The sequence below is a fragment of the Cornus florida genome, unplaced genomic scaffold (assembly GCF_030987335.1).
Source record: "Cornus florida cultivar Cherokee Brave unplaced genomic scaffold, ASM3098733v1 CherokeeBrave_3.0.0_Hap2_Chr07, whole genome shotgun sequence".
Lineage (NCBI taxonomy): Eukaryota > Viridiplantae > Streptophyta > Magnoliopsida > Cornales > Cornaceae > Cornus > Cornus florida.
In genome coordinates, this window is record NW_026775577.1 from 11,353,390 (window position 1) to 11,367,102 (window position 13,713).

The 13,713-nt window shown below is 32.5% G+C and overlaps 1 protein-coding gene across 1 annotated transcript; it reads right to left on the reverse strand.

The window, feature by feature from the left end:
• Positions 1-6,483: 6,483 nt before the first annotated feature.
• On the reverse strand, positions 6,484-9,692 carry LOC132267465 (probable aquaporin NIP-type). Its single transcript, XM_059768625.1, has 5 exons — positions 9,558-9,692; positions 9,237-9,461; positions 7,667-7,864; positions 7,198-7,259; positions 6,484-6,694 (listed from the first exon to the last, which is right to left on the reverse strand). The coding sequence occupies exons 1-5, from the start codon at positions 9,690-9,692 to the stop codon at positions 6,484-6,486; spliced, it is 831 nt and encodes a 276-aa protein (XP_059624608.1).
• Between the last annotated feature and the right edge of the window lie 4,021 nt (positions 9,693-13,713).

Here is a 13,713-nt window from a genome sequence, read left to right on the forward strand (position 1 = left end):
CTAGATCACAGCCCAAATAATGCATAGAATATTGGACCACTGCATGCATCCGAGGGCTGAGAGCTTTAGGTGCATCAATTCGATCTTCTAATTGATTAGAGAAGCATTTTTCAGGACAGAATTAGTGGGTTGTTGAACTGTAAGCCCTAGCCAATCAGAAAATGAAATGTGAATGGGGTTGAATTTTGTAGATGCTGACATGTCATCATGTGGTTGGATGCATTGTTTGATGGTACCCAGTCACATTGAGTTGACTGGTAGGCTTTAAATTTTCATTTCTTTCGGGGTTCATTAAACTTGGTTGTATTCATAGACATTTAAGTGAGATTGTGACTAAAAAACATGATAGTGAAGCCTTCAATTTCCATAAATCATACGATTACTTAATCTATTTTCAATCTTTTCTTATGAGAGATTGAATCTCTAAACAGCAATTTAACACATGTATTTTCTAAGGTCCTTGAAACTTAGGAAGATGTCTTATTCATGTACCATTAGTTTGTGACACATAACATCCCTAAAATCGTCCCATTAAATCTTAACCCCCATATATTATTGATTTGTGAAACATAATATCTCTAAAGTATATTTTTGGCAAATAACCTTCCTAACAAAATTGAAAAGAATTTCACTTTACCTTCTTGCCATTATTTAAGGAGGTAAAATGAACTTCTTATTCATTTTTTTTTAGATAAATAAATTTTGGAAGGAAAAATATATCAAAATGGACAATAAGATCATTTTAACCCAGCACAACAAATCAAAAGTTAAGGTCACTCAAGGAGTTGGTCTAGCTAGAAAAGATTTGAATCGTGGTGCTTCATGAAGCATTAGGTCATCGATTCCTCCTAGATATGGGCTACTCCTGCGAGTGAATTAATCGAGGTAAAACTTCGGATATCCCGCTTGTTGAAAACAAAAATTAAAAAAGGAGTTAAGGTACCAAATAAGGAGAGTTATGAGAATAAATTTTTATATGATTCGGGACTATATGGTCTCAGTTAATTACAACCCGACACGTAAAAACCTACACACAAATAAATATGTGAGCTTAATTCAATATTTTGATTGCGTATCTGATTGCATATTGAGTTGTAATTGAATACGGGTAATAATTTTACGAATTTTTTTTTTTTACAAGGTAAGAAGAGTTAAAAGTTAGATTAGTAAATACAGAGAGTTAAAATTTGGCACTACAAAACTCACCGAAAACACTAAATTACTGGACTATCGAGCTATCGGCACGTCTAAGTATCCCAAAAGGAGCGCGTAGGAGCGTAGGAGAATTAAGTGCAGTTAAGCCTACCAATAACCTATAAATGCTTAAACTTTCCAAACACAGAATGGTGAATTTTTAGCGGATAAACCCTCATTTATTCCAAACACAAAATGGTGATTTCATTTCACATCTTATCATAATTTGCCCTATCACTCGGTAACCCAATTTCAAATTGATTTGATTTCAAGCAAGGACCTTGACACGACCAGAACCCAGTTGAAAAGAAGAAAGAAAAGATCAAATACATGTATGTGTGTGGATAAATGAGCAGGACATTTTTTAAAACATCAATTCTTTGAAATTGGCTTTCAACCCTAACATCTGGTGATTTTTTTCACAAACCTCGTGTCCAATCATTAGTCAATTCAAACTTTTTACCTCACAATTCAATTTACTTTATAAAAAAGAAAAACTATTCTTTCAATTACTCAGAAAAGAAAAAACAAAAAAAGTTACACATAAGCACATAGAAGCTGAACTTTTATTACAAGAATCTCATTACTTCATCACATATCAAATTAAAAAGAACATACATACATGTCTAAGAGCTCTGCAACCAATACCTAACTCTAATGTACCCGTCATAAATGCTATTAATGGTTGTGATTGAATCGATTCGAATGAAAAAGGTTATTGAAATTCATGTCATCTGCGAATAGAACGTGTAATGGATTGAAAGAGGAAGAAGAAGAATGGTGCAACTCCTACAATGAAGTTTACAAATTGAGCCAAACGAAGCATGGGCATGTAGTAATGGGGCTTGTTTGTTTGTTACTATCTCTATCCATGACTCAATTTCTAGGTTTGTGAGCTACTATAAATTAAGGAGTGTGAGGACAGGGTGCCACGTGTCATAAAAATGTGAGAGGAGGTGTTTCCACGTGTTGTCACACTAGGATTTGGAGGGACACGTGTTTGCTACCACTGTTTTGTGGAATTAGTTGAAATGAGGCCTAAAAGTTCAGAGTTTAGATGCACGGAAAGAGGATGTCAAACTGGTGAGTGGATCAGGTGCATTGCAACATCTAATGGTTCACATCACAATTGTTTCTGATAATAAGAATCGCAAGATGCGTTGTATTGCAGAGAATCAGAGTAATGATAGTGAAAAGCATTGGAGAATGTCCTAGCTTGTTGAGGGAATAAAAAATATACAATGTTATTTTACCTACTTTCTTGGAATCTAATCTTATATTAAGCGTGTTTTGGGCTAAAATTAAAATCCGTCCTTTTGTGATGGGTGTAACACGTTTTAATGAGATATATTTAGTGAGCTAATATTTGCACTCTAAAATTATACTAAGAAATTCCACTTCTATATCTACAGTTGTTCTCAAACTTTTTCTCTCTCTCCTCTCTCGTATGACTCTCTAAACTCACTCTTCATCTATTTTCTCTCTCTTCATCTATTCTCTTTCTCTTTCATTCCTTTCTCTTCTCTCTCCCTACCATCTGTCCTCGACATGTTAAAGGCAAATCATTGTCAACACTATCAATTTAAAATGAAAAAGAGAGAAATTAATCTGAACAATACAAAGAGAAGGTGAAAAATAATTATTGTCGATGAAGATAAAGATAACAAGACAATCATGGCCTAATAAAAACTTTAAAAGTTATAATCATATACTGTGTAGTATTTGTATTATCTATAAAGCCTTTTTTTTTATTTATAGCTTTTCATTTATTTATTTATTTATTTTTTGTGTGCGTGTGCGCGCGCGGGGTAAGTGTAAATTTTCCCAGACTTTGATAACTTCTTTTCTTGATAGAAATGGACACTAATGTTCTTAATTTTATTTTTCTTCATCTAATTCTAAAAAATTCACCAGAAATTACCGAAATTATGCATATTCTTATCACCATTGTATATAAAATAATTAATATTTGATAAATAGATATTTGTAAATGGTAAGGGTTGGTGATTCAGTTGGAGTGAAAATGAAACATACAAAAAAAGATGGAAACAAGGATAACTTGATGGTATGTTTTCGTGATTCAGTTGGAGTAAAAAAGGAAGCATACAAAGATAGAAAGAAAAGAAATGGAAACCAAAGATATTTTTTTCTTGAAAGAGTAGTAGAAATCAAAGAGGAGAGAAAAATGTCTAAAAAGGAAAAGACTTATTACAATAGTTGAGTGCTAATTTTGTCATTTGATTCACGAATAAATAAAAGTGGAGCGCCTACGTATAAGATGAGTGAGTGGGGAGCTAATCACAAGAAACATTTGGTTTGTGTTATATATACGAACGTAAAAATAAAAGGTCTATATGCAGACCTATTGCTCATGCAATTTGGAATCCTCATTTTGATCAACTAGTTGTGGAAGCTTTTACTTGAGGGGTGCTCCTGGTCTAGTTAATAGCGCTTATTCTGGTGTTTATCAATGGTGGTTTACTCGAGGGGGTGCTCCTATTCTAGTGAATAGCTTCAGTATAAAGATACATATTCATAGCTCGATAATCGATTAATGCTTTAACCGGCATTCCCAATTCATACCTAACTCAATACAACAAAGTGGTGTGGTAGCCTGGTGTAACGGGTGGGTGCTTCGCGATTCGACCAAAAAGCTTAAATTATTAGATAGTTTTAACACCCAACTTATATATATATATATATATTCATTTTCCTATCTGGGGATCCAATGTGGGACAAGCTCCTTCTTGTAACATTCTTCTCCACCCGAACTCGCAACCCCCTCGTTGCAATCGGGTCACCCTACTTACTTGGGGTGAAGACCCGAACGCCTCCGAGCCAAGCTCTTAGTGTGACACTGCATTAAGTCTGACTCTGATACCAACTGTAACGGTTGGGTGCTTCGTGATCCGATCCAATATGGGACAAGCTCCTTCTTGTAACACCTAGTATGTATGAGCTTAGTTCATACTAGGCTTGACTTATCCAAAACACACGTGTGCTGCCTGACTGGCTGGTCCCGAGCCTAGGGGTTGAAAGAATTAAACTTTTTATGGAGGTTGGACCAAGGGCGCCTTACATAGGCGAAAAATATAAAATGGCCTTTTAATATCTAACATAGAGTCAATCTAATTAATTTTTCTTGTCACATATTTGATCTTAGAGTTATACAACTTATACTTAATTAAAAAGGACGAAAATTAAGTAAGAAATAAGAAGGAACCAAAAAAAAAAAAACACAAAGAAGATTAAAGTTAAAAGAAGAATATGGAAAGTTTTACAAAATTCGGAGAAAAAAAAAATTAAAAAAGGAGCAGGAGGGGGGTAAGATAAAGATATAAATCTTTTGGACCCACTATTAAATCTCTTTTGGCCGTCTAATAATAAATACAAATAAAATTTTTAAGGAGGTTATAATATAAGGAAATAAAAATTTTTAGAGCCTTTCTATTGGGTATAGTTTAATACTAGGAAGAAAATAAAAATTTTAGGAAAATTATAATATAAACAAATAAAAAATTTCGAAGTTTAATATAAGGAAATAAAAATTTTGGAATCTTTCTATTAGCAGAATATAATAGGAAGGAAATAAAAATTTTCGAAATCTTATCATATAAAGAAATACTTTTGAGCCATTCCTATTAACTCTGGGGCCTTATCCTACATCTCCTAAGGGTCCAACCTGCCCTGGTTGGACTAAACAACACCAAGTGGTCTATAAATTATCTCAACGGCTTCATTCGCAATTCAATTAATTTTAGATTCAAATCTTTTCTCCTTTTCTCTGCAAACCCAGCCCAAACCAAGTGACTCTAACCAACTGTTCATGTTCAAGTTGGCCATGATCGAGTCCAAGTCTGAACCTAAGGATTCTAAAGTTCAGTAAATTAGAGTTGTGTAGCACGGCAAATTTCGTGGTCATAGTATTTACTACTGGCCTTAATTCTCTTAAACAAGTTTTATTTTATTATATTTTAAAGTGTGCTTAGTATATAAATTATAAATTTAACATGTGAATATAATGTTTAATAGTATATGCATATTATAATTATAATAGTATAGTGAAATAATTAAAAGTTTTTAATTAAATTGAGCATGACAAAATTATAACACCAACTTATCCTGATTTAACACATAAATGCATATAATGAAATTAGTTTGAGTCTGTTTAGAAAGTACATCTTATTTTATCAATTAATTTTAATTATAAATTTATTAAAATTTTATTATTGAATATGATATGGATTAGTTCCATTTTCTATTCCCTGTTCCCATCTTCCTTTCTTCTGGAAAATCAAGGGAAGAAAATATGAATAATAATAATATTATTATTATTTTAACAATATACCCTTAAATGTATAAACTAACACACCAACAACAATAATAATATAGTAAACAAGAATTATCACTTCTGATGAATTTTATCAAACAAATACATATCATTTCTCTCTCCTCTTCATTCCGTTTCGAAAAGAAACAAATTGGACTCCAACTTTTCTTTCCTTCCTACCAAATAGTCAAAGTCACACTAAACTATATTTTTGATAAGAGTAGTGTCTCCCATAATCATCATTCTGCTTATTAATAGTAAGTCAAATTACCAAAGCTCAATTCTTATTGTTTCTAAACTAAAAATATATGTATATAATTTAATCAAATGATGATACTTTTTATATTCTTAATAGAGGCATATCATTTACAAACCCTAAAGGAAAAGGCAAGTATGTTGATAAAATATATTTAATGTACATAGATTCGGATCATATTAATCATAATTATTAATGGTCTTGTCAGGTGAGAATTGATGGAATTGAAAAAAAATTTGGTTCAATTTTTTTGAATTGCTTTTCAACAATTCTACATGGACGGCGGTATGAAATTAATTGGAGTCTTGAAATTGAAATTGATGAAAAGCTAATCACAAATTGAATTAATTTTTTTTTTCAAATTTCACAAATTCTAATTCCAAACCTCTAATTATGTGCAGCCACGCATGAATCAAATTTCGGTTTTTTATCTATTCAAATGCATATATTTTTTTAAATTTTGGATTTGAGATTGACGAACCTTTATATATATATATATATATATATATATATATATATATATTGGTAGTGTGCATCTTCATTAATACACACATAAGCAACAAAATGAAAATTTCAAATAAATACTAACATCATTGAGAAAAATACATTCTCTCTCATAAGAGGAATCAAATGAGAACTAATGAAATCCATTGAAAAAATATACACAATGAGTCTCATATAAGAGAAATAGAAATAGAATAAATCAATTTTTAGAGATGCTTTTGAGGAATGAGCCACTCCTTGTTATCTCTCGAAGTGGTTTGTCTGTAAATCTAATCAAGTTATAAGCAAATCCTCCAAGCATGACACCTACAAGTGGACCAACTATATAGACCCACAGTCCCTTGTAAGTATGTCTAATAACAGCTGGCCCAATACTCCTCGCTGGATTCATAGATGCTCCAGAAATGGGCCTGCATTTACCATTGTGAAAAAGTGAATCAATTTTGAGTTTCAAGAGTAGCCAAACCAAAAAAAAAAAGTAGCCAAACAAGGAACTAATAGACATTAGTATGATTTCATTTTGTTAGAAGGGAGGTTGAGAATGTGTGCATGTTTTTGCTTCAACTTTTGAAATTAAAGATTAGCCGAACAAGTGATTCTGACACATTAAACCTTATTTCATAAGGTATAGGGACAATATCGTGGATGTGTATGTTTGTTTGAACTTTAAAAAAAAAATAGATAAACAAGTGACTCTGACACATCAAGGCTCATTCTAGCTTAGAGGGTATGCTCGTATTTTAAGAAATAAGCTAGTGTTCCAGCATTATTAAGCACAATACCAAATATCATGTTATTCCATTGAGGGATGCTTAGTTTTTTATAATGTAAAATTACAGAAATGAACCTATTGTTTGATATAGATAATTTTCAAGAGCACTGTAAATGGCATTATGTTAGAGTAGAAACATACCCAGCAACAAAGACATTTAATAGTATTGTCATTCCAACGGCGATACCAGCCAGCTCTCCAATCTGCAAATAAACATTATTACAAAAAAAGTTTTTGTTACAAAAGAGTATAAATAAATAAATAAATGTAGCAAAAAGTAGCTTTTATACATGAAGAAAAATTTCAAAAAATAAAAAAGAAAGAACAGTAGCTCAAAACAAAATGAACATTTTGTTCATTCCAAAACGATATGTGAATAATCTTGTATTATCCCATGTTAGTCCCAACAGACGGAGGAGGTTAGATTAGTCAAAAGATGGTTATCGGTACAAGCACACCAAGTGGTCCTCCATTTTCAGGGTAAAAAGAGATAGAGAAAATGCCTGGAACCAATGTTTGAGTAGCAGAAAAAGCTCGATATAATTACTTAAGTAAAATTGAAAAGTAATGACATGAAAAATATAAATTAGTGCTAAATTAATTAACATACCGCTCTATTATCTGTGGCAACACCAGAGATGACAAACATGAGGAGGAAAGAGATGAGGATTTCAAATATCAAAGACTGCATATCAGATCCAGCTGGTATAGTTCCAAAGTAAGTTTTAGGAGTTATATCAAACAGTAGACATAAGGTGCCACTGGCAAGAATTGATCCCAACACCTGGGCTGCTATGTATAGCGGCACCTACAAAACATGATATATATATATATATATATAAATGGAGTGTAACAAATTTGTATAACAGTCTCATCTAAGGTAGTCGAACCTAGTATCACAATTCTTTATTTTGTGAGATGATAGGTTTGGAATAACTGAGAATATCATGCTTTAAGGGTAATGATTTTGAAATTTTGAATTCCATTACCTATATCATTTGATAAATAAAAAAGAAAAAGATAAAGAAAAGAAAAAAAACGGAGGTTCAAATGCAAATTACATTTCCAAAGGGCAATGTCTCCCTATCTTGTCAAGAATTATTTTCTTATTTTAATTCAAAAATTCTGATATTCTTATATGAATAATTAATGATTTCCTTATCTTAAAAATTGTTTGCTCATATATTAGAAGAAGATTTCCAATTATAAAATTTGAAAAAGGATTTCCAAATTTATATGAGTTCGAAAGACTCTATTTGGGTAGGCAGTTAGATTTATAATACATTGAAAAAGAAAATAAAAAAAGCAAATAAATCAAAAGTAAAAACTCAATAAAAATATATTTCAACTATATGGATTTGGAATTGGATAGTAATATGTGTCATATCAATAATAGGGCCGGCTCAATCATAAGCGACTGAGGGCGCCTAAGGCCCCAATTAAAGAAAGAGGCCCCATATGTTTTTTACAGAATTAATTATGCTTCCTTTAATATATTAATAATCAAATAATGCAATTTTTATTATATTGACGAATACAAATACAAAGTTGCGCTTCAATGAAAAAAGAGGCCACAAAATTTTGTTAATGTATTAATTATGTTTCTATTAATTACAAAATAAACATAACTGATATTTCTTTAAAATTGGAAAAATTTTAAAGAGTAATTTTTTAAATTACCCTCACGCGCTTACAAAATAAAATCATTTTGAATAATTATTCTAACATCATATTTATTTTGAACTCTCTCACACATCAATTGCCTACAAAAACAAAACACTATGTCTATTACGTGTCAATAATTGTCATTATATTTCTTTTGGGGTCACAGATCCTCACACATTAATTGCCTACAAAATTAAATTACTATTTCTAAAATTAAAAATCCAATTAATGTTTTAAGTTTCCTTGATTAAAAATTATTAATATTATATTCATATATTAAACAAAAGAAGACTTAATTTTAGAATTTTGCTTTGGGCCTCAAATAATATCAAGCCGCCTCTGTATCAATTAGAGATTACAGAATTGGCTTTTTCAAGATCTTTTTATCATATTACTCCATATAAATGTATCGTTTAACATGGTGGATCAAATTATTTATTTATTTATTATTTTGAAAGTTTTTCTAACAATTGAGGAGGAAAACCAAACAACAATAATAAAACCAGAATGCTTACTTCCGCCCATGGAAATTTTCGAAAGACGGCGAAAGAGATGGTGACCGCCGGATTGAAATGGGCACCGGATATATGACCCACAGAGTAAATCATAACCATGACAATGAGACCCCATGTCACACAAATCCCTGGAAATGTGACCACACCATCATATAACTTATTAACGGCAACTGAGCCGCAGCCGGAGAAGATTATAAAGTATGTGCCAATCAGCTCTGCAATCAACTGTATATAGAGAAAACACACACATTAAGAACAAAAATCCATTCATGCAGATATATATATATATATATATATAACATTTTTATTTTAATGACTGACCTTTTGGGTGGTGGTCACAAATACAGCTGATGTGCACAAACCAAAGCCCTCCTTTAGGGTTTTTTTTGCAGTGCAAGTGGAGGCACCTTCTTCCATTCTTGAGGCAGTTTCTTCTGTGATTCCATTAGACGCCATTGTTGCAAAGGAAAGACTAAAGACTTGTTTGGTTTGAAAATATTGCTCTCTCTCACACACTCTCTAACCTTTCTGAATTATATAGATTTTTTTTTTTGAGGTTTTGTAGATATATATATATATATATATATATATATATAGGGTGAGGATAGAGAACACAACCCTTAAATGGAATCTTTTTTGGATAATACAATCTTGGATGTATCAGAACATATATATCAAAGTTTGACCTATTGAGACATTGTTTCTCCTTTTATATTTTGGAAGATTATTCCTCATATTTTCTTATCCCTTTCATTAATGATTTTATAGCAACTAATTTTTCTTATCCCGACAGGCTGGTCCTAAACCAAGGGGTTGAAAGAATTAAACTTTTTAATGGAGGTTGGTCTTAATTTTATAATCAAATCTTCTCTCCCTTTCTCTGCAAACCCAGCCCAAACCAAGTGAGTCTAACCAATGGTTCATGTTCAACTTAGCCGTGATCGAGTCAAGTCTGAACCCAAGGGTTCTGAAATTTAGTAAATTGGAGTTGTGTAGCACCTAAGTCAGGCGAATTTTGTCATTACTAGTCTCGTTCTTACACAAATTTTTTTATTTATTAATGTTTTATTTTATTATATTTTAAAGTGTGCTTTGTGCTTAGTGCTTAGTATATAAATTATAAATTTAACATTGTGAATATAGTGTTTAATAGTATATGCATATGTAATTATAATAGCATAGTGAAATAATTAAGGAAAATGATTTGTGCACGGATTTATTGCAGTGAATTATCAGACCTACTTATTTTAATTGATTTATCTATACAACAAATAAGGGAATCGACCCTCCATTTACTTATATTGTGCATAAAATTCAATACAGCAAATCCATTACTTATATGGTGCATAAATAACCAATCAAAAACTTTCACTACAGCAAATCGGTGCAAATACCACTCAACAATTAATAGCTTTAAATTAAATTGAGTATGACAAAATAACACCAGCCTATCCTGATTTATCGTTGAGTGTATCCATTAAAACTCCACGTAAATGCATATAATAAAAGTGATTTGAGTCTATTTAAAAAAGTAGGGTTTTTATAAATAAAATTTTGTGGGTTAGAGGATAAAACAATAGAGTCAAAATCAAGTTTTCTAAATTAATGAAATTTTAATAAAATCTGACGTGTGCGTAGAAACCGACATCATATTATTCATTTTTTTTCAAATTGCCTTTCTATTGTTGTGAAATTATGGTACTGCCCATCTCTCGAATGTAGAGAGAAAAACTGAGAAGCGTCTCCATGCAAAGTCTTCTACTGTTGCTGCTGCTACCAAGGTCGCCGAGAACAGGTCATCCAATGCCCCAGAATCTGATCAACGAACAGAGACAACTGACGCTGCCACTGTAACCGCCACGGCGAGCCAGTAGGAGATGATCATCCTCTGTCCGGATCAGCACCGGAAGAAACAATGCCCACTCCGGCAGCAGTATCGAAACAAGAACCACTGAATCATCCTCTACTCACTGAATCATCCCACTGGATCATCCCTATAATTTCAAGATTGTAAGAATAGATTACAAGTTACAACACATGTACACACTAGGGTTTTGTAGCTGGCTTGAAAACAACAGAGACACTCCATAGTCAATGCTGTTGTTTCTCTCTCCCAAGAGAAACAGAGAACTTGAATAAATCTCACCGGTTACCAAATCAATGCCAGGAACTGTGCCGCACCGGTGATTTCCGGTGCCGGTTACTCGCCGGATTTAATGACGTCCGTACAGTTCACGTGCAAATTCCAGTGGGTCTTGTTTCGATTCTGAGGAGCTCGAGAATTGATACATTAATCGGCCGCAAAGGTGAACTCATCAAGAAAATGTCCGAGGAGACTGGCGCTTGCATACGCGTCCTTGCCCCCAACAGAAAAAACAGTCTGTATTTAGAAGGAGAGACCCGAAACGTCTTTAGTTTTTCTCTCTCTGCGTATGAGAGAGGGCCAGAGGGTAATTTTAAAAAAATATATAATATTCTGTAGATTTTTATTTCAACGTCAAAGTTTGATAAAATTCCATTAATTTGAAAATTTTAATTTTGACTCTATTATTTTATCTTTTAACCCACAAAACTCCATTTTTTTTAAAATTATCCCTAGAAAGTACATCTTATTTTATCAATTAATTTTAGTTATAAATTTATGACAAAAGTGCCCAAAAAAAAAAAAAAAAAAATTACTACTCTTAAATTTCACCAAGTTATAAAAGTAGGCAAGTCAGTCTTTATAGTTTCAAAAATGAACAATTTATCCCCTTTGCATTTTACCTCCGGCCACTTTCTTTCCGTATTGTGATGCACATGATTGATACTTTATTCAATTAAACCGGCCACTTTCTTTCCGTATTCCACCACATGGTATGATATTGTCGGTTTTGCTCTTGCGTTTCACCCCAAAAGGCCTCATACTAATTAGAGATGAGGCATTTACATATAAGCACTTCACCTTTCCTCTCGCACTCGCCCACGGCACACCCGCCCACAGAGTCATCACAATCCACCCCCCTTGGAGGCCCGACGTCCCCGTCGGCACACTTCCGGCTGGGTCGAGCTCTGATACCATTTGTAACGACCCACTCCATCACATGGTATGATATTGTCTGCTTTGGGCCTGAGCACGCACGGTTTTGCTCTTGGGCTTCACCCTAAAAAGCCTCATACCGATTAGAGATGACACATTTACATATAAGCACTTCACGTTTCCTCTACCCAAGTGATGTGGGACTTGTGCACCCGTAACTCGCTAGTGTGGTAGCTTGACACTGTCTCTCGCACCCACCTACGGCACACCCGCCCACAGGGTCATCACAACATTTATATATATATTTATGTATTTTATTATAATAAGTTGTAATATAAATAAATTATCGTTGAACCATATATATATGTTCATGTGTATTTATTTCACTTCTGTCACTTCTAGCTACTAGCTAGATAGAAGAGTTTTGGGTGTAAATTCCTTTTTGGTCTCAAAGCCTTCCTCATTGTTCACCTTAAAATAGTTTTCAAATTTTATTTGCTTGAAACTTTAATAAATTGTTAGTTAGTTTTGTACTCTGAATGATTTTTCGTCTTTTCACTCTCTCCACTGAACTAGGCCATGAATACAAATGAGGAAGCATTACAAAAATAAATAAATAAAATTACAGATGAGAAAAAATTTAATGCACACGTGTTCTCCAATTTTGTAGAAAAAAAAAATGAGTAGAAAACTCACTCAGTCTGAGTTCACATAAATCAAGTAGAGGCCCACATGAGGATTTACAACACTTACGTCAATTTAGGACCATGTAATATCTCAGCTTATTATAGAGGGCATGCATTTAAGATATTTTGCATTTTATTATTTTTTTCTTTATTAAAAAAAGTTAGTTATAGGGGGTAGTATGGTAAATACACAATGATATCGGGTGAAAAATGGTCAGAGGTGAAATGTAAGGGCCAAGTTGCTCACTTTTGAAATTACAAAGGGCTAACTTGCTCACTTTTATATCACAAAAGTATTATACTCACTCAGTAAAATTTCAGAGTGTTTTTTATACTTTTGCCTAAATTTATTATAGAATATGATATAGATTAGTTCCATTTTCTATTTTCTATTCCCTCTTCCTATCTTCCTTTCTTCTATTAGGATGGAAGTGAAAAGGGTAAATAGAAGAAACAACCCATTTTTTTTTTTTTTCCTGAAAGGTTAGAAGAGACACAACCTTAAAAGGTTTCTATATTCCTTTTCTTCAAGGGAAGAAAATATGAATAATAATATTTTAACACTATACCTTGTAGATGCCTTAATAGTTTAGTAGTTAGTACTTTCGGTGAGTTTTAGAGTACTAAACTTCGACTCTCTATTTTTACTAATTTAACCTCTAACTCTTTACCTTTAAATATCTAAATTAACAAGTTAACAACAATTTTTTCAAACAAATATATATATATTTTTTCTCTCCTCTCCATTCCATTTCGGAAAGAAACAAAATGG